Source organism: Odocoileus virginianus, chromosome 14 (genome assembly GCF_023699985.2).
Source record: "Odocoileus virginianus isolate 20LAN1187 ecotype Illinois chromosome 14, Ovbor_1.2, whole genome shotgun sequence".
Taxonomy (NCBI): domain Eukaryota; kingdom Metazoa; phylum Chordata; class Mammalia; order Artiodactyla; family Cervidae; genus Odocoileus; species Odocoileus virginianus.
Genome location: NC_069687.1, coordinates 236,144 through 256,543, shown reverse-complemented (window position 1 = coordinate 256,543; position 20,400 = coordinate 236,144). Strand labels below are relative to the sequence as shown.

The 20,400-nt window shown below is 62.0% G+C and overlaps 1 protein-coding gene across 1 annotated transcript in view; it reads left to right on the top strand.

The window, feature by feature from the left end:
• The first annotated feature begins 1,652 nt into the window (after positions 1–1,652).
• Positions 1,653–20,400, top strand: part of SLC9A3 (solute carrier family 9 member A3) — a 34,875-nt gene continuing 16,127 nt past the window's right edge. The window contains exon 1 of the mRNA XM_070476418.1: positions 1,653–1,983. Coding sequence (XP_070332519.1) covers positions 1,767–1,983 — 217 coding nt within the window. The 5' untranslated portion in view covers positions 1,653–1,766. The remainder of the gene's footprint in view (positions 1,984–20,400) is intronic.

Genomic DNA, 20,400 nt, shown 5'->3' with positions numbered 1-20,400 from the left:
CTGGAGGAGGGGAGACCTGAGTCACCCCTGTGAACTGAGATTAGCAGCAGCAGGAGGAGAAAGCGACATGAGAGCAGGCACCTCAGGAAGCAGAGGGGACGCAGACGGCGGTCCCCAGGGCAGGCACCGAGGGGCTCAGAGAGGGGCCGGGGCCCATCCTCTCAGAGAGGGGCCCACAGAGGCAGACAGGCCAGTGAAGGAAGGGCAGGGCTCTGAGCCACTGTGGGCTGGCCATAGGCACTGAGCAGCGGGCAGGCTTTGGGGAGTTCTGAAGGTGCTGTGGACAGTATGCTGGAGGCTCGGAGGCTGGGGGCCCGGGGGCCAGGGGGACCGGGGGCCGAAGGACCAGAGGCCAGGGGCCCGGAGGCCTGGAGTCCAGGGGGCTGGAAGCGGGGGGGACTGAAGTCCAGGGGGATTGGAGGCCAGGGGGATTGGAGGCTGGGGACCTGGAGGCCTGGAGGCTGGGGGACTGGAGGTTAGGAGAGCTGGATGCCGGGGGGCTGGAGGCCGGGGGGCTGGAGGCCAGGGGGACTGGAGGTTAGGAGAGCTGGAGGCCGGGGGGACTGGAGGCCGGGGGGACTGGAGGCCAGGGGGATTGGGGGCTGGAGGCTGGGGACCTGGAGGCCTGGAGGCTGGGGGACTGGAGGTTAGGAGAGCTGGAGGCTGGGGGGACTGGAGGCCGGGGGGGCTGGAGGCCTGGAGGCCGGGGGGAACTGGAGGCCAGGGGGACTGGAGGCTGGGGGCCTGGAGGTGGGCGCCTGCCTGAGTCCCAGGGGAGCCGCTGGCAGAGGAGCTGCGGTGGGCTCTGGGGGCCAGGGGGGTGGTGTGTGCCTCTCCCCGGGCCAGACGGGCCGTCCAGCTGGCAGCAGAGACCAGCCAGGGCCGAGGCCTGGCGGTGGACTGAGGCCAAGCCCTGGGGGAGAAAGTGCCCCAGAGTCCTCCACTGGAGGTCCAGGGGTGCGGGGCGGCACAGAGCTCCCAGGTCAGAGGGGGGAGCCCTCAAGAAAGGAGGAGGGGAGCCCCGGGTGGGGAGGGCAGGGGGGCTTGGTTCCGCCCAGCGGAGGCTCTGGGGGGAGGCCCTGGTTTGTTGCTCAGCGGCTCCCGTCAGGAAACACAGGTTCCAGGTGGACACATGGCAGGTGCTGACCAGCAGGCTACCAGGGGGCTCCGGAGAGCTCCTCGCCGGGCCTGGAGGGCTAAGGAGCGCCCGCAGTGGTGCTCACAGCAGCCGGGGATCCTCTGGAGGCCGATGAAGGGCCCCCGAGGGGCGCCCAAGGCACTGCGCCCCGACCCCGCCACGGGGATCCCGGGCCCCCTCCCCCAGCTCCTCCCACGCTGCCCTCCGCCCCCAGGCGAGGCGGCAGGCGAGGCTGAGTCCTCCGCCCGGGTCCCCGGAGGGCGGGAGAAAGAGCGCGCGGGGCGAGGACGAGGCAGCGGATGAGGGGCCGGGGGCGCGCGGGTGGGAAGCCGGGACCGGGGGCCGGTCGGGCCGGGTGGGTGTGCGCCAGCGGCCGGCGGGCTGGCGGGGAGCCGGCGGCTGGGTCGGCGCTCGCGTGTACGCGGGGCGGGCGGGAAGGCTCCGCCCCGGGGCGGGAGGGGTCCGCCGGATTAAAGGCCACCCCGGCGGGCGGGGATCCGGACAGCAGCCTGCGCCCAGAGCGCGCTCTGCTCCGCGCAGCCCAACGCGAGTCCCGCGGGCGTCCAGCCGAGCGCACCAGGGCTCCCGCGTCATGAGCATCCGGACAAGGCACTGAACTACCGCAGCGATGTCGGGGCGCTGGGTTCAGGGCCCCAGGTGGGGGCTCCTGCTGGCGCTGCTGCTGGCGCTGGGCGAGCTGCCGCGAGCGCGAGGCGTCGAGGAGGAGCCTGGCGGCGCGCACGGGGAGACCCAGGGCTTCCAGGTGGTCACCTTCAAATGGCACCACGTCCAGGACCCGTACATCATCGCGCTGTGGATCCTCGTGGCCAGCCTGGCCAAGATCGGTAAGCTGCCTGGGGCTCCGCGGGCGCGGCGGCCGGCCGCGGGGTCTGCAAGCCCCTTCCTGCGCCCCCAGGGAACAGCTGGCCGCCCGCTCCGCCTTCTTCCCGGGCTCCTCCGGCTCCGCGGTCTTCCCTGTGGAAGCGGCGGCGTCTCAGCCAGCTTCCCAGAGGTCAGGTCGGGGACCGCAGAGGCCAGTACCGGAACTGAGGTCGCTCAGGGAGAGGCTTAGAGACCGGCGAGCCTGGCCGGACCCGGAGCGCGCTGCGCGTGGCCACGGTAACCTGGTCCTGGCCCGGGGGGCGCAGCCTCCTCCAGTTCCTGGCTCCCCGTTGTCCGCAGTCCCGGCTCTTTCTGCCCGCAGACGCCCAGGGCTGCTCTGCGCGGGGCTCCGGCAGCCAGCTTTCTGGTGTGTTGGGCTTGTCTGGGTCGTTAGTGCAGGACAGAGGGAATGTCCTTGCCTTCCAGCACTGGAGCACTCCGTCCCCAGTGTAGAAAGAAAAACGGTGCCACTCAACATGAAGCGCAGTGAAATCCTATTTATAGGAGTGAGTTTTCCATTGATAGTGTTTCTCTGTTAAAAACCCTGGTCTGAAAGATCACTCCTCTCGACTTGCTCCGCTGAGCTGGCAAAGTGGGAATTGCAGGAAACTCCAGGCAAGGTGACAGGAAGGTCGGCTTTCTCAGGAGCAGCTGAGGACCAAAGTTTCCACACCGGAGGGTCTTCCAGGGTGGTGGACATGTGATGGCATTTGTGTCTTAGCAAGGGGAGCAGGGAGAAGCTCTGTCAGCAGGGTGTCTGAGGCCACCCCCACACACTCACAGAACAGCCGAGACTGGGACGGGTCAGCAGTGGCTTCGGGATGGGGGGCTTGGGGGGCCTTGGCCTCCTCAGTAGTATGGGAGGAGCCGCTCTGGGGAGAGTCTGTCCGAGGACTCTGGACCTGGCTTGGGGGGGTCCTGGTGGCAGCTGGTTACAGATTGTTTCTGCTTCGGCCCTGCCTGCATGTGTCCGCTCTGCCAACCAGCTGCCTTTTAAGTCCGTCACGTCTTTCTATTTCTTCAAGCTCTCTGGCCTCTTCCTTACCACTCTGTTCAGTTCCCTGGCCGTGCCTGCCCGGCCCCAAGTGCCCCCCACTCGCTGGCTTTTTGTGGGAGTTCCTGATGTCAGAAGTGAAATGTGAGCAGGGGGATATGGTCTCACATGCCGCATCTGCCCTGGATGTCTCCGCCTCGGGGGGCCTGCCAACACTGGTCACTTGCTGGGCAGGTGCAGCCTCCCTGGGGCTCTAGGAGCACCCTGACCTGAGGCTCCCCTGGGAGCAAACTGGGGGTTCTTCTCTCTTCCACAAAACCATGTAATGCTTGCAGGGCGGACCCACGACTGCCTGGGGTCCGCACCTAGGAACTGGAGCACCACTGTGGTGTAGAGCAAGCGTGAACTTTCTGTGCAAGTCCAGCCCAGGCTGGGACACGGGGCGTGCACGTGGGGGGCGGGTGTTACTCTCCAGGAAGAGCCTCCCCCCACCTCCCGGGCACTCCTCCCGAGGGGACCTTCTCTGGCAGTGGGGAGGGGGGTGTAGCCTGCTCCAGTCTGCTCCGTCTTGAGTCTTGAGGGGGGTCTTCCTGTCCCACCCCTCGCCCTTTCAACAACTCCACCTGAGGGGGACTGCTGCTTCCCCTTGAGGCAGGGAAAGGCAGATGTTGGGGGAGGATTGGGGAGCCACGCCAAGGAAACTGAGGGGGCCCCAGAGAGACCTGAGGGGCTGCCCTCCGCCCTGGGCCCCCGCGCTGCCCTGCGTTTGGCCGCTCCTTCGTGGAGGTGCTGGGCCCCCACCCCGCTTTCTCACCACAGCACGCAAGCCGGGCCCCTCTGTGCCCAGGCCCCTCCCAGCCTCGCCCCGTCCTCTGGGACCTGCTGCACTGACCCCCACAGGTCCCCAGGGCCCTCCGGTGGCTCAGCTTGGGCTTCCTGTGATCCCCGCCTCTGGAGCGCCCCCTCCCCTCGCCGCCTCCTAGGCCTCGCCGCATCCAGCCATCTCCAAGTACCCGTGTGCTCGGCGCCCCCACTGGGAGGCAAGTTCTCCTTCTCCGCCAGCTCGGGGCCCTGGGGGGGGGTGACGTGCTCCCCAGGGATCTTGAGTCTGCAGCCACCGGCCAGGACCCACTGGGGCCTCGGAGCAGGCTGGATTCCTTCTTCCTCTTCCCGTTCTGTCTCCTCTGCCTCCCCTGGGTCCAACACTCCATGGGCCCACATCGGCCGAGCTGGATCCTGAAGCTGGGGCTGCACTGGGTGGGGGTCCGCCCGGGCTGGGGTATCCGGGCAGCTTCCAGAACCGGGGCCTAGAGGGGGGCGGGCCGAGCAGTAGGTGTTCCTCAAGGCCACAGTGGGGCAGAGGGCAGGACGCCCCTCCCCTGCCCTCCACCCTGGACGCGGCGTTCCCAGGGTGGGCGGTGGGGGGGTGAAGGCAGCACTGACTTTTGGCCAGAGCTGTGGGGAGGCGTGATTCTCCTCCTGGGCCAGGAGCCACAGGGGCAGGCGGGGATTCACCACCTCCTTCTCCCCCGCCTCTCTCAGGGAGGCCCTCAAGCCACCCCCCGCCCCGACCCCAGCAGAAACACTCTAGGGAAGACGGGTGCCTGTCGGCCCTCCTGGCTTCAGACGAGGCAGCTTGGGTGGGGGAGCTGGTGGGTGTGGAAGCCCCAGCCATAGTGGTCCTCAGAGACCTTTGCCCTTCCCACGTGGCCCTTGGGTTTGCAAGGGGTCAGTGTTCAGTTGCCTCCTCCGTCTTCACCCAGCCTGGGAGGAAGGGACTCCGCAGGGGGCGTAGGGGGCGTCTTTCCTAATCAGAAGGGTCCCCCGGGCACCCTGAGGAGTAGCTGGGGGCCTCGGGCCTCAGGGGGACCCTTTTCACACACACCCCCGCCCTGCCCAGACCTGGGCCTCAGAGGCCGCAGCAGCCTGGCCCCTGGAGACGCGAGTCCCTCTCCTGTCCATGTGCCTGCTGGAGCCCAGCCTTGGGGTCCTCATCCGCCCAGGCTCTGCTCCGTAGGCCCGGGCCCTGTCACTTGTAAAGCACTGTCACGCAGCTTCTCATCGGGTCAGCAGGGTGCGATCCAGCCCCGGCCCCGACGGGGGAGGGGGCACAGACCCCGGGTGCTGGGACACCCAGGGCCTCTGTCCTGACCAGCTGCCACGTCAGTGGTTTCTCTAAAGTGCAGCCCCCAGGTGCCGGAGCGGGCCCCGGGCACCAGTGCAGGCCCCGAGGGGTGCTCCTGGGCTGTGGGGAGCGGTGGCCAGCACTGACCTCCTGGAGTCGACAGCAGGCAACCGTGGGAATCCCGTGGTGGCCCGGTAGTTAGGGCTCTGCTCTCACAGCTGAGGGCCCCGGTTCTGTCAGCTCCCCCACTGCCGGGTCCAGCCCGTGTCCCTCTTCCCTGTGGGAGCACCCTCCTCCTGTGGCTCCCACTGAATTTCCCTCGCATCCCTGAGGGGATCTGTAAGAGGGTCTGGAGGAGGGGGTGACCGGGAAAGGCTGGGTGAGCCGCAGGATGGCTTGGTGGGTGCTCCCCAGCGTAGACGAGCCCATTGGCCCTAGTGGACCCCAGCCTGGCAGGACAGATGGATCAAGGCCCGTCGGCCAAGGCCTGAGACCAGGGCCGCTCCCTGGAGTCTCCACAGGAGCGGTGTTCCTATGCTGAAGGTGTAAAGTCTCCCTTCTCAGGAACCGCCTGGGAGAGAATTACTGTGGCTGTAAAACAATTGGCATTTGGAGCTAAGGTGTCTCTCTGGAATGTCCCGGGGACAAGGGGCAAAGGTTGGGAGGCGCTGACACCCCGGTTCTGCCTGCTTGGCAGATGGGACGCCCCAGGGAGACATCCGTCTGGCAACTTCCCACAAGGGCATCCGAGAGAACCACATGGGGCTCTAAGACTGGGGCCCAAGCTCACTGACCCCTCTGCTGGGCCCTCCCGGCCCCCTTGCCCAACCGGCCCCCCGCGTTGTCTGCCCAGGCTCCCAGCGCCCTTCAGTGGGAGCGTGGAGCGGGTGGGGTCCCGGCAGGCCAGGGCCGGCTCTCCCGGGCCCTCCTTCGCCCACCCCGCCATCGCTCAGGGATGGGGCTCCTCCGTCTCTGCCCCTGCTGGGCCCAGGGACTGACTTCCCCACACTGGGGTCCAGGCTGTGTGGTCCTCCCCGGGCTGAGGGGGGCTCAGCTGGGTGCCCCGTCCCCGAACCAGGAAGCCTTGGGGGCGCCGGGGGGCGCTCCTGCGAGAGACCCACTTCACCAGGGCGGCCGCACACCTGCTCCCGCCCGCCCCCCACCGGCCCTGCCCGAGTCTCCTGTCCCTGCCCCACCCCTTCTCATGCTGTGAAGTCTGTCTCCTCCATCTGTCCAGGGCGGAGGTCAGAGGGGCGCCGGGGAAACCCAGGGGCCTGCGAAGGCTGCTCTCCCCCCAAGCCCTGCCTGCAGAACCCATCAGACGGGCCCGCAGGTTCCCCCTCAGCACCCAGGCCTTCTGTCTGAGGCAGGGCAGCCCTGCAGAGGCGGCACAGAGCCCAGGGCCTGGAGGCCGGCCCGCCCCGGCCCTGCTCCTGCAGGTTTGCGCGCGGACACATGTGCTTGACCGGACAGCGCCGGACAGTGAAGGGATGGACACTGCCAAGCCTCTAGGTGCCAGCCCAGCAAGAGGCTCCCGAAGCTCCTCAAATTCTTATCTGAATTATCACACAGCCTCCCGTGAGGGGTGTGCCCGGTGACCCCCCCCCCCTCCGTGTGCTTGCAAGGCCGGACCTGCTCAGAGCCCCAAGAGCATGGCAGGGGTCTGGGGTTCTGCGGCGGGGGCAGCTTGCCCCTGAGGCCTGGCCCACAGCAACTCCCCCACGAGCTGAAATTCTCTGCATTCACACCCTGCCCTGCCTCTGGCACAAGACTGGATGGAGGAGACCCACGGGTTCAGACTCACGGGCCACAGCGTCTGCACGGCCGGCTCACATGCCCCCGTGAGAAGCCTGGCCCAGGGTCCGCGCGCAGTGACCACCTCCGGGCCTAAATGTTTGTTTATTACTGCGGCCGACGCGCTGGATTCTTAGTAGCCACAGCTCCTAGCACTCGTTTAACATTCACTTTGCCAACATTAATGCTGCCACATGCCTGGTAGTGCCATGGCTTCCGATAAAACAGACCAGACGTCCCTCAGAGTGTGTCAGTCCCAGGGGCAGGCAAGGTCAGCCACGGGACACAAGGCGCTGCGTGCCGGCGAGAGCAGGGAGGGCGGGGGGCGGGGCCTGGGCGGGACAGAGCCTGCAGCTGGTGGGCGTCGCCAGGGTCCGGGTGGCCCGCAGGGGGCCTGGGTCCAGGTGGCCCTCAGGGGCCCCCAGGGTCTTGCGAAGGCCCTGAGGTGGCTGTGTGGGGCGCGTCCTGGCCTCCAGGCCCCTTGCGTCCCGGGGCAGGGGGTGAGGTGCCCGCTCATCTCTGCAAGCCTGACTGGCCTGTGGGGCCAGTGCTGAGGCCCCGGGCAGTGCCTCAAGGTCGTGGGGCTGTCCTTGGAGCCACTGTGTCTCAAGCCCACACCTGCAGGCCAAGTGTTTATGCACCCGTTCTAGAAAGAGCGGAGAGGCCCCGGGGCTCACTGGACACGGGGGTCAGAGTCCAGGCTGAGGCCAGGTGGTGGCTGCTCTGCAGGCTTCCCGTCTGGGGGACAGTCGAGACGGGCCACAAAAAGTGGGGCTGGCAAAGCCAGAGGGGCTGGGGAAGGCGGCTCGGGCGAAGACCGACCAGGGAGCCTGGTGCTGCTGGGAGGGGAGGCCGTCGGGGCCCGGGGAGCCCGTGGGGGGTCAGGGCCGGACAGTGGGGAAGGGGACAGGCTAGGGGCGTGGACTCGGGTAGCCTTGAGCCCGGTGGTCCAGGCCCCAGTCAGACTCTGCGCTTCAGGCGCAGACGTGGCCCAGGCACGGGTGGCCAGGTGTGGGCTCATGGAGAAGGGCAGGGCAGGGTCCCTTTCCTCCTGGGTAAGTTGGGAAGCTCCAGGGAGCTCGCCACCTGCAGAGATACCATGCCGAAGTCCAGTCAGTTGTGAGCTCTCAGCCAGGAAAGAGAGGCAGGAAGCTGGAAACGTCTGTCTCCAGCAGCTTTTGGGACAAGGCGAAGGGTGAGGGGCCACCAGCTCACAGGGCTCTGCTCCTTCTCAGATTTAGCAGGCCTGGACGTTGGGGCGGAGCGGACACGGGCCCACAGCCTCCGCAGCCTGCTCTCCTAGAACGTGGCCCTCTGCACGAGGGGTCCTGGTGCCGCTCAGCCCCTCCCGCTCGACGTGGACCCGGCTGGACAGGGCCACCCTGGGGCCATGCGCTCTGTGCTGTGAGCTCGAGCCCGTGGGTTGAGGGTTTCACCCGTGGCACCAACTCAGATCTAGCTTCCGTGTGGCCGTGGACCTGGGGACCTGAGGTGCCCTCATGTGACTCTGGGTCCCAGCTCTCCCTGCCAGTGTCCTCAAGGGGCGTGCGACAGGCTCGGGGTCTGGTGTGTGCATTGCTTTCACCCCCAGGCCCCGGTGGCCCAGCGGAAAAGAATCCACCTGCTGTGCAGGAGTCACAGGAGACACCGGTTCGATCCCTGGGTGGGGAAGATCCCCTGGAGGAGGGAATAGCTACCCACTCCAGTATTCTTGCCTGGAGAATCCCATGGACAGAGGAGCCTGGCGGGCTATAGTCCATGGGGCTGCAAAGAGTCGGACACGACTGAAGCGACTTAGCATGCATGCACATACCCCAACACAGTCAGCAGTGATGGCCTAGACACGAAACACCTCCCCCCAGCAGGAGAAGCTGCTGCTTCTCCTGGCCCCAGGAAGGGCCACTGTGAAGAGCCTGTTGGGGATCGGAGGCGGGGGAAGGAGGCTTGGCCCCCGAGAGTTGTGTCCCGGGCTCACAGAGGCCTTTCCAGCTAGAGTAGTCCCCAGACAGCCCCTCCAAGGGCAGGACTCCAAGGCTGACGTCGGAGGCTTAGCTTTTTCTGGCACCCGAGGCCAATCAAATCTCAGAGACAGAGTCTGGGGTGAAGTAGAAAAGGAGAGCTTTATGGCTTTGCCAGGCAAAGGGGTCCACGGTGGGCTCCTGCCCCCAAAGCCTTGTGTCCCCACTGGGGAGGACAGTGACAAGTTTCACAGTAATTGTTCAGAGGGCGTGATCAGCTCATGAACATTCTTCTGATGGGCGGGTGGTGAGCTAAGTAGGAGTCCACATCGTCAGCCTTCAGGTCCGACTGGTCTGGGGTCTGCATGCTTGCGGGCAGCATATCGTTAATCATTAATGCTCCCACCTGGAGGGGTTTCTGTATCTGCAGAATGGCTCAGAGACACGGTGTGTTTCCCTTGATGGGAAAACAGGACCTTGCCCCAAGACTGCTCTTGATTGTTCCTCCCTGGTCTCTATCCCCTCCCTTCCCTAATGAACAACTGCTTGAATCTGCCCCTTGGAACTCAGGGAAGGTCATGGAGGCGGAATGAAGGCTGCTTCCTCTAGTCAGAGAGTGGGAGACACAAGGCCTTGTGCCTGGAGGCCCTGCAGGGCCCTGCACAGTCAGGGCTGGAAGCAGGCCTGCTGTGGCTCTGCCTGCGGGAGGGGTGGGGGGGTCCATCTGCCTCCAGCTGCTTTGCAGAGGCCAGTTCGGACGGAGGCTCCCAGGAGGCTGTATCCAACCCCGGCCGCACCTGCAGGGACTCGGGAGCCAAGCGGGGTGAGCCTGGGAACGTCAAGTGTGCGTGCCACCCCTTCCAAACCCCGAGGCGGCAAAGCTGTCCTCCTGCTCCTTCATTGACAGTTCAGACGGGACCGGCTGCCCTGTAGCCCAGGGCGGGTGTGTCACGGCCTCAGACTGTTTTCAGCTTCTGGGAAGCCGGTGAGACCCCTGGTTCTGAGGCCAGTTCCAACAGCTGACATCAGAGTTTCTGGGGTGAGGCTGGGGCCAGGCCCAGGTTCAAGGGGCTTCAGGCTCATAGATCTTTGGGGGCCAGGCCCAGGTGGGGCTTCGGGGTGGGCAGCGGGCACTACCTTGAGCAGGCACAGCTGGGCTGGGCTCCTGGAGGCTGCCTTCAGCCTCATAGGACTCGAGGCTCCCCAGGGCCCCCCATGCCTGGCTCCTGCCTGGGATGTCACAGCACCTAAGAGACCTTATGACGGGCAAGAGGCCTCGCTGTGGGCAAGCTGCTGACCCCTCTTCACCCTGGAAGCTCTGATGTGAGGTGTTGGGACTGGCCTGAGAACCAAGGGTCTCACCGGCTTCCGAGAAGCTGAAGTCGGTCTGAGGCCGTGATGCACCTGCCCCAGGCTACAGGCCAGCTGGTCCCATCTGCACTGTCAACTGTCAACTTCAGCCTCCTCGGTGGGGACACCACCAGGTCCAGCATCTTAACAGGTGCTTAGAAGGTGCCTGGTGGACATTCTGTGAACTCGTAGTCACCCTGCACAGTGCTCAGCTTAATAAGAGTTCAACAAATAATGGTTGAATGAAAATGAAAATGCCAAAACAGACACAATGACTCCAGACACTAAGTCTGAGGTCAGTAGTGGGAGGCAGGACCTCACGGTGGCGGCCAGGACAGGGCCAGTACCCTCTAGTGTGGGTAAGGGGGGGCTGGGCATTCTTGCCCCCACACCTGTCCCTGCAGCTCCGGCCCCCCTGTTGGGGGTAGGGATGACTTAGCGGCCCCATCAGGTCGCTGGCTTTCACCCACTGAGTCTGCAGCTGGAGAGGGTGTTGCATGGAGCCAGCTGGGTGAGGAGTGACCTCTGTGTGACCCGTGTCGGCTCCACACAGGGGCACCTCAAGCCCCGACCACTAGTGACACCCTCGGGGCTGGGGTCTCCAGTACCGTGCTGCTAGGATTTGAGGGGAGGGGTCAGCTGACTGCCATTTAAAAATACAGTTAGTGAGCAAGCCTCAGGGGTGAGCATGTGAGGTGGGGCCTGTGGACACACCCCCATGTCCAGCGGTCCCCCAGCCCCACCCCCCAACACCCTACCTTCTGGAAGATAAGTTGGAAAAGGAGGGCAGTTTTTCCGGGCAGGCCCTGGGATAGAGAATGTGGCACCCCTTGTGGAAATCTCTTACTCATTAACTCGACAGAACCAAGAACGCTCTGCAGGTCGGGCGCTCTCAGCGCCGAGTCCAGCCTGCACTTGGGGGCCAGAGGCCTTCCCGGCCCAGCACCCCCTCTGCTTCCCCTGGGGTGCGCCCACAGGGCGCACCTGGAGGGGCAAGGTGGTCGCACATGGCGGCCGCCCAGGGACAAGGCCCAGCTCTCTCAGCAAACCAGGGGAGCGGGTTCAAGTCCTGGTCTCCCTCCCCGGAGCTCTGGGACCCTCTTCCCAACATCATCCCCGCCACCCCCCACCCCTCGGCTTCCAGCCTGTGCGGGAGGCGGGGGGGGGCGGGGACGGACGACCCTTGCAAGGGTCTCTGCAGCGCCCCCAGAGGGCACTCAGGGGACTGGCTGTGAGAGGCATCCCGAGGCTTTCCATGGGGACCCGGTTTTCCCCAGGGCTCCTTTCGGTGCTGACGCGTGGAACCTCTTGGGAGGCGGATGTGACGCCTTTGTGCCCAGCGCGCATCTCCCCGATGGAGGGAGGCGGCCCGTGGCCCGTGGGAGGGTGGACCGCGCGCTCTGTCCCTGCAGGGGCCTGGCCCTGCGCCCACCGCCGCAGTAGCCGCGTCCGAGAGCGGGCTGCCGGGGCACGTGGGACCTTCGCATCACCGTCCCTGCCCGCCTCCAGGAGCCGCGGGACCAGGGTTGGCTGTTTTCAGCCACATCCTCACGGCCCCGGCCTTACCGCGGACAGTTAAAGTTAAACGAGACACACCGTTGGGGAGCAAGGTCCTAGGCCCACAGCCACGCCCTGGTCTGCGCTCTGGCCCCCTTCCCGTCGCGGCCCCTGAGGTGTGTGCGGGGCGGGGGCCACAGCCTCGTGTCCATGCAGGGAAGTCCTGGGTCGGGCGGCAGGCGTGGACGCTGGTTTGGGCTTCAGGGGACCGTTTCCCTTGGAAAGCCTCTTGCTCCCAGTCCTGCCGAGCAGAGCCCCCCTGTTACAAGAAGGCCTGCGCACTTGGGGACACAGAAGGTGGCCGTGGGGCAGCGCGCGCGCTGTTCTGGCCCCGGCAGGGCCGTCCGTTTTCCTGAAGCCGACGCCGTCCAGGGTCAGCGGTGCAGTTTCCTCCGAACGGACACCGAATGTCCTACTTACGGCCGCCCCCGCCTAGGCTGCTGGACTCCACCCCCCTGCTCGCTGCCTCGCCCCTTCTGCAGGGCTGGCACCTGCCCTCAGCCTCTGCCCTCCAAGGGCACCTCGCCGGGTACTCCATGCCTTCGGCCTTGGGAAGCCCCCTTTGTGTGGACTCATTTTCCACCAGACATGACTCTCCTATTGCTCAGGGTCTGGCTGTGCAGTGGAGGTGACACTGACTGCCCCCAGCGACCTCTGACCCGCGGGGTTCATGCTGGGGACCCCCACTCCCCAGCGATGATGCGCTTCGGGGGACACAGCGTGGGACCCCTGTGGGCAGGTCGCGCAGAGCCCGTGGCAGCCTCCCCGCCAGCTCCCCCGGGGGAACACGTGCGCCTTCTCTTGAGCTGCCCCCCCGCACTGTTGCCTCGGTCTTTGTCCTCTGTCTTCTGAGAGGCCTCTGACTTCATCTTCCAGCTCCTCCAGTGAGTCTTTGGTTTCTGCTCCAGTATTTTCTCATATTTAGCAAAAGGTTTGTAATCACTGAACGCACTTTTTTGTCGAGGTTGCAGCTCCTTTTCCTGCGGGTTTCCTTGCATCATGCGGCCCCAGACCTCCCATCCCCAGCCCCCGGCGGTGGCCAGTGGGCTGTCCCTGCCTGCAGGCAGCCAGATCTCACGGGGCCCAGCAGGAGTTTGTGGGCTGCAAGGGTCAAGGGCCAGGATGCCAGCATTTTCAGGTCCCTTCTTCCTGCTGGCCCGAAAATAAATGACACCATAGCCCTTTTGCTTTTTCTGGGCTTGAGAAAGAAGCATGTAATCCACCTTCCTTGCAGGAATCTGACTTTCATCTTTATGGCCTCCCAGAAAGGTCTAGCCTTATCCTCATACGATGAGGAAGCCTAGTCTTACAAGGGATAAAACAGTAACATGCTAGTGACCTCAGAACAGAAAGCACTCGAATGTGCAGAAACCCTGACTCTTGATCCCTCAGACAGGTGGGGCTCCATCGAGCAGCCCCAACAGGGGGGCTCATGGGGGCCCCTGGAGGCCAGCAGGGGGGCCAGCAGTGGTGGGCGGGGGGCCATGGGGGTCCCGGGACCAACAGGCGGCCAGCAGTGGGGGAGGGGCGGCCGCCGCACTGGGCCCCGGGGCGGCCGCCGCACTGGGTCCTGAGCCTCCTGCGTGCTGGGGGTGCAGAGCGGTCGCAGTGAGGGAGGGGCAGCTGCTGCACTGGGCCCCGGGGCGGCCGCCGCACTGGGCCCCGGGGCGGCCGCCGCACTGGGGCCTGAGCCTCCTGCGTGCTGGGGGTGCAGAGCGGTCGCAGTGAGGGAGGGGCAGCTGCTGCACTGGGCCCCGGGGCAGCCTCCAGGGAAGGGCCCCGGGGCGGCCGCCGCACTGGGCCCCGGGGCGGCCGCCGCACTGGGGCCTGAGCCTCCTGCGTGCTGGGGGTGCAGAGCGGTCGCAGTGAGGGCGCTGGCAGTGCTGTTCTCCAGGGATGAGAACCAGCTTCTCAGTCCAGCTTCTCTCGCGACCTGGTGCCCATGTGGGGTCCTCTGACGGCCTCCCCGCCTCAGGAACCCTTTGCCCTCTGCAGCGCAGTATCCATATCAGAAATCAATAGTCCCACGACTTCCTGCTGCTCTGGCTCCGGGCAGTGGCCCGTGACAAAGTCCTGGCTTTGGGGGCCGTGCTGGAAGCACCCTGATAGTGGTGGCTGCGGCGGCAGAGCCGCCACGTGAACGGCAGACATGGTTTATGACACCTTGAAACATTGACCACACACTTTATCTGCAGAAAACATGTCCTTGGAGAAAACACCTTGCTGAAATTTTTCACATGAAAGTATAAAGGTCAATGGAGGGCTTCCCTGGTGGCTCAGATGGTAAAGGGCAATGAGATGTAATCCTGCTCTCCGGCAGGAAATCTGTTTGCAGATTCTCCAAGCCCAGCACCGCCCGCCCTGCTCCCAGCAAAGTGAAGTGTCCTGTGTCCTGGCTCTGGTGGACTTCAAGGCAGGTCTGACTGTTACCCTCAGGTTCCCAGCCAGCCGCCAAGCCCCACTGAGGCTGGCTTGTCTTGTCTCACCATGGCTCCCTGTGATGTAATTAACTTTCTGTTCTTGACTCTTAGAACTTTGAAGAATGCCTTTTCTGGTTTGTTTGGCCTCCAGGGCCACCAGCCTCCAGCTTCCTCATTCTATGATAGCATAGTCACTGAGTACATGCCCTTCCGGGCCCTTTTCACGTCTCGTGCAAAGAGAGGGTTTGTGTGGTGCTGGGGTCTGTGTGACCCTGACGGAAACCTTACTTCTTCCTGACTCGGCTGTTTTGGCTGGTGTCTGCCTGCCATAGCTCGTGTTCAGTGAATCCTTTCGTGGAGTAAGGTCTCAGTGACCTGGTCGCCAGCTACTCCAGCAAGCATGCCCTGTGACTGTCTGCGTGAACCGCCTGCATCTGGGCCTCTGCCACGGTTCCCTGCTTGGGGCCCAGCCAGAGCAGCCCCTCGGCCCCTCTCTTCTGAGGCCCCGGCCCCCTCAGGCTTACCTGCCCTGCACCCTAGCTCTTCTCACACCTTCTCCAGCTTCACTGGGACACAGATCAGTAGAAATCATGTAATGTGAAGTGTTTCTCAAGTCTCTAGGTTTATATTTTTCACCAAATCAGGGACACTTTGGGTTGTCATTTCTTCAGATTTTTCTACCCCGTTTTCCCTCTCCTCTTTCTAGGGCTCCAACTTTACTTATGCTGTGTCTTCTGTTATCATCACACACACTACTGAGGCTCTGTCCACTTTTTATCTTTTTCTTTGTACTTTGGATAATTTCTACTGTTGTCTCTATCTGCTGTTAAGCTTATCCGTTGACTTTTTTTGTATCAGATATTGAATTCTTCAGTTCTAGAGTTCCAATTTGGTTCTTTTAGATATCTTCTATTTCAAGGGCTAGCAGGTTACGCCCATGGGCTGGCTGACTGTTTTTGTAAATAAAGTCTTATTGGAGCACAGTGGTGTCCGTCTCTTCATGTATGTCATGGCTGTTTTTGCACTACAGGGGCAAATTGAGTAATTGAAAATCAGAATGTATAGCCCACAAACCTAAACAATTTACTGTCTGGCTCTTTTAGGGGAAAAAAAAAGAAAAAAGCCAAATCCTATTCTATTCCACTGCTGAGATTTACTCTTTGTTAATTCATTACAAACATATTTTCCTTTACATCCTTGAGCATGGTTGCAATAGCTGTTTTGAAATCCTTGTCTGCTACAAGGATTTAGCAGCATCTGGATCACCTTGAGGTCTCCGCCGATTTGTGGATCCCGTTTTCCCGTTTATTCACAGGTCTGGTAATTTTGCATTGTTTCCAGGACACTGTGGCTGATGCCTTGTAGAGACGCTATTCTGTTCTGTTCTTCTGGACAGCATTGACTTTTGTGATTGCTGTTGGTCACTGTTGTTTTGCCAGAGCTGGGCTGAAACTCCAAGTGTGTCTCCCTGTGGTGACAAAAGCTGAACCCTCTGGATTTTTAGCTTCTGCTGGCATCTCAGGACCTGCCTCTTGTGTGTGATTCAAGGGTCAGCCAGATATTTCAAGAGTTCATACAGAACTTGGGGTTTGGCCTGTCAAGCTCTTTCCTTTCTGGGATCTGCCTCCTCCCTTTTCAGTTACTGTGATCACCCTGAGCTCTGATTTTTCAATCCAGTCAGGCTATAGGCTTCTGTCTGAGTGTTGGCTACTCTTCATGACCCCAGGTAAGACCTGCCCTCTGGAAAAAACAGTCATAAGGAAACACAGAAATTGATTCGTGCTGGTCTCTTCCTCAAAGTGTAGGTCCCTCTGGTTTCTGTCTTTGGGCTCTCTTCAGTGTTGTGGCTGTTTTTTCCAGACCTCATGGTCATTAACAGGGGACAGATGTCTGGACAACTCTTCACAGTGGTTCCTTTGCTGTGACAATGGGAGCGACTCCACTGGTGCTGTGAGGTGTAATTGTCACAAACTCTTAGAGCCAGTCATGAAATCATATGAAAGCAGAGCTTAAATGTGCGCCTCTGTCTGTGGGACACGCAGAGCAGACTGACACAGAGGAGGGGTGAGAAGGCTCTTGGGGAGAAGGTGCAGCTTGTGGAGAGCGGCTGGTGGCTGCAGACCCACCTGTGGGCAGGGACAGGGCCGCTCACGTGTGACTTCACTTGACAACACTTTTGTTTATTACTTTTGATATGGTGCTGGAGAAGACTCCTGAGAGTCCCTTGCACTGCAAGGAGATCAAACCAGTCCATCCTAAAGGAAATCAGTCCTGAATATTCATTGGAAGGACTGGTGTTGAAGCTGAAACTCCAATACTTGGGCCACCTGATGCGAAGAATTGACTCACTGAAAAAGACCCTGAAGCTGGGAAAGATTGAAGGCAGGAGAAGGGGATGACAGAGGATGAGATGGTTGGGAGGCATCACTGACTCAATGGACATGAGTTTGAGCAAACTCCGGGAGTTGGCGATGGACAGGGAGGCCTGGCGTGCTGCAGTCCATGGGGTCACAAAGAGTCGGACATGACTGAGTGACTGAACTGATTCTGAGAGTGTATAATTACATGTGACATCATCAGTCATACTGCCGTGTGGTTGCTGCCTGCCCTGTAGAGGATGGCATCTGGGTGGATGCCTCTGAAGACAAGATGCGGGTCCTTGGGCCAGTGTCTGTCCAGGAAGGGGCCTCAGGGAGACCACAACATGGCTGTAGAGAGTACTGGAGGGTCAGAACTGGGACCTGTGTGGGTTTGTGTCACTGATGTGTGTGTGGGGTGTCCCTGTGTGCATGTCTGGCTGTCCCTGAGTGTCTGGGTGTCCCTGTGTCTGTATGTCCCTGTGTGTGTGTCTGTGTGTCCCCGAGTGTTTGTCTGTGTGTCCCTGAGTGTCTGGGTGTCCCTATGTCTGGGTATCCCTGAGCGTGTCTGTGTGTCCCATGACTGTGTGTCCCTGTGTGTCTCTGTGTCCTGTGTGTGTGTCTGTGTGTTTTTACCTGACTGTGTGACATCCCAGGTCCCACGTGGACCCACTTGTCCCCTGGAGCAGGCAGAGCCCCAGGCCTCCCACCCTTCTCTCTGGAAGCATTGCACTGTTTGGCTGCTCTGAAGCAGGTCTGAATGTACACGTTAAAGTAAAACCAAGGAATTTACCATGCCTCTGCATTGCGTGGACTCAGCTGAATCTGCTGAGAGATCCCAGGGGCGGTGGCCTCGGACAGCCTGACCCCGGGCCCGAGGTCCCAGGCTGCATTCCAAGGGGGCGTGAAGATGGTTGGCAGTAACTTCCCAGTGCCCGCCCTGCTCGGGGCCCCTCCAGAATGGCTGGCTGGCACTGGCACCTCTGACCTTTAACATCAGTCCGAGGGTTGTAATTACAGGTCGAGGCATGTGTCCCGTGCTGTGACCATCGCGTGGCTGAGCTCAATTAGCTGTAACTCGCCAGGCCTCTGCCGTCAGTGACCTGCGGGCTCGGAGGTCCCTGTGGAAGGCCGGGCCGCCCCAGGACAGCCTCACGTGGTTCCACGGGGCCCCCGGTCTGTCCTACACAGAGAGCCGTCCTGTCTCCCTTGGGCACTAGCGCTCTGTGTGGTCCTGGCCACGTGTCACGCGCTTGCCCGGCATCCAAACCTGTGATTCTGTTGGGTCCTGGCCACCCCCGTGGCTCCTGCCCGTGACGTGGCCCTGTGGGTCTCCACCTGGCTCTGGCCCCACAGTGGACGCACACTTGGGCCCCGTGTTGGCCCTTGACACACGAGGTGCTTGAGTCCTGGAAACCTCAGGTGGGCTCTGTCCTCCTGGCCTGTGGGCTTCCTGGCAAACTCGGCTCTGATGGGGAAGGCTGCCCCCGACACTCGCTTCCCAGGGCACTCCCCTGGGACAAGGGCCCTCTGTGTCCATGGTCAGGGTCTGTGTCCGCGGCCTGGGCTCCATGTCCACGGCACAGGCTCTGGGGGGCCACACGTGGAGACTGTGCAGCAGTGCGGCCCGAGGCGCCGAGGTCACTGCTCTGACTTGCTTTGTGGGCCCTTCTGTCTTCAGAATACAGGAGATGAAGGTTAGGAGGGTGATTGGGCCCTTGGCCACCAGGCCCCCCCAGGTTCCCCCAGTGTAAACCGGGGTGCTGGGAGGTGGCGGGGAGGAGCAGGTGGCGATCCCACGACTCCCCCACCATCCTCCCGGCTTCCCCAGGAGACCCAGCCACCCGGGGCCTCAGAGGCGGGAAGGAGAGGGCCCAGCGGGTGCTCTGGCCACCAGTCATCCCGGTCATCTCACGGAAGCTGTGACAGGAGCATCTGTCCTAACCACACTCAGGCCGAGGCTGAAGGGAGGGTCTGGCCTGCAGGGACATGACCCCACAGGGAGCGGCCGCCCTCCTGGCGGGTGGACAGCATCTCTGGGCTGGCCACAGCAGGTGTGCCTGCCCAGGGCGCTTGGCGCTTGGCCCACTAGCTCCTAAAATGCCCATTATGGGCTTAATGGCTGAGCCACTCACAAATTGCCATTTAAAATCAATCAAGTCTTCAGCTTAATTAGCTCATTACCATGCAGACTGCCGTCTTGTGGTCACGAGAGAAGGGGAGAGCCATGTGGCCTGACCTCCGGGTTGGAGGATTGCTCGCAAGGAATTCCCATCACGCAGAGACCTGGAGCTACGGGCAGAGACAGAGAAGAGAAGCCCCACGCCCACCCCATGGATTGCTGCTTCCCCCTCCCCTGAGACCAGAACTACTGGGAACCAGGGGCCAACCAGACACCGGAGCCCTCAGACCACAGGGAGAGATGGCCCTGCCTGCCCCGATCCCTAGCTCAAGCGACGGCATGTGGACCACATGGCAGCAAGCCTGCCTCAGGGTGTCCTCCCGCTCCTGGGGGCGGTGGGGGTGGACAGAGCCATGTGATGGGGGGTGGGGGAGGGAGCAGGGGATAGAGGGCTCCCCTGGAGAAAAATGTTAGCGAGAAACGGCAAAGTTCCCGCGGGTTCTGACATCACAGACAAGGAGCAGAACACAGACGCAGTAGGACAGGCGCTCACAGTGAGACAATAAAATAGTGGTGAAAATAAAAACTGGAAAAGAACGAACACAGTGAGATCTTAGAAATAAACTGTAAACATTAGAAAAGACCCTGATGCTGGGAAAGATTGAAGGCAGGAGGAGAAGGGGACGACAGAGGATGAAATGGTTGGATGGCATCACTGACTCAACGGACATGAGTCTGAGCAAGCTCCAGGAGTTGGCCATGGACAGGGAGGCCTGGCGTGCTGCAGTCCATGGGGTCATAGAGAGTCGGACACGACTGAGTAACTGAACTGAACTGACCTTTGAAATTGAAAATGCACCCGTGCACGTGTGTGAAGAACCGCCTATTGATAAGAAAAGGCTGATAACCCGGTAACACAGTAGCAAAGGCCACGATACATGGGTCACAGAACAGGAAGAAATGTCTCCCAAATGATATCAGACATTCAGCCTCACTCACAATGAGACAGATTAAATCTCCAGGAGATGCCCTTTCCCAGCTGCCTGGGGTGAGGGGTAGGTGTGCCCCCTGCCATGGGCAGGTGAGGCGGGTGTCTGGGCAGGACACGGATGAGTGCTTATCAGGCCCTGCCCTGCTCAGAGGTGCGTGTCCAATGCCGACGGACACAGAGGTTGGAATAGCATGCCTGTCTGTCCACATTGTGTGTGTATATGTGTGTATGTGTGTGGGTTTGTGTATGTGTGTGCGTGTGTATTTTCTCTCAATGGGTAAAAATTTCAGATCACTTTTTCTGTGGGTTTTCAGGGCTTCCTTCCAAGCAGGAGCATCTGGTCAGAGGTCAGCCTGTGTCTTACCCACCCTTTGCCCAAATCATTACGGTTTTCTAGTAACCTTTCAGGACTGTGGCAGAGGATTAGGACTCCGAGTCCCAAAGGGCAGAGTTTTGTTGCTGTCATCGTTAAGTGTCACCTGGCTCCTTGGCGCCTTCCTGCCCCCCTGGTCCCACAGCTGCCAGAGACAACTGTGATCTGAGACCCACCATGAACGTCTACTCTGGGGAGATGTTTGACTGAAGAGCAAACTCTGAGCCTGAGCTGAAACCGGCCTGCTGTCTCGGCAGGGGGTGTGCTGGGGTCGGCTGGCACTGGCCACAGCCGGCCCTGGACCTGATGACTCTGCCGTGCTGGCCTCTTCAGAGCGGC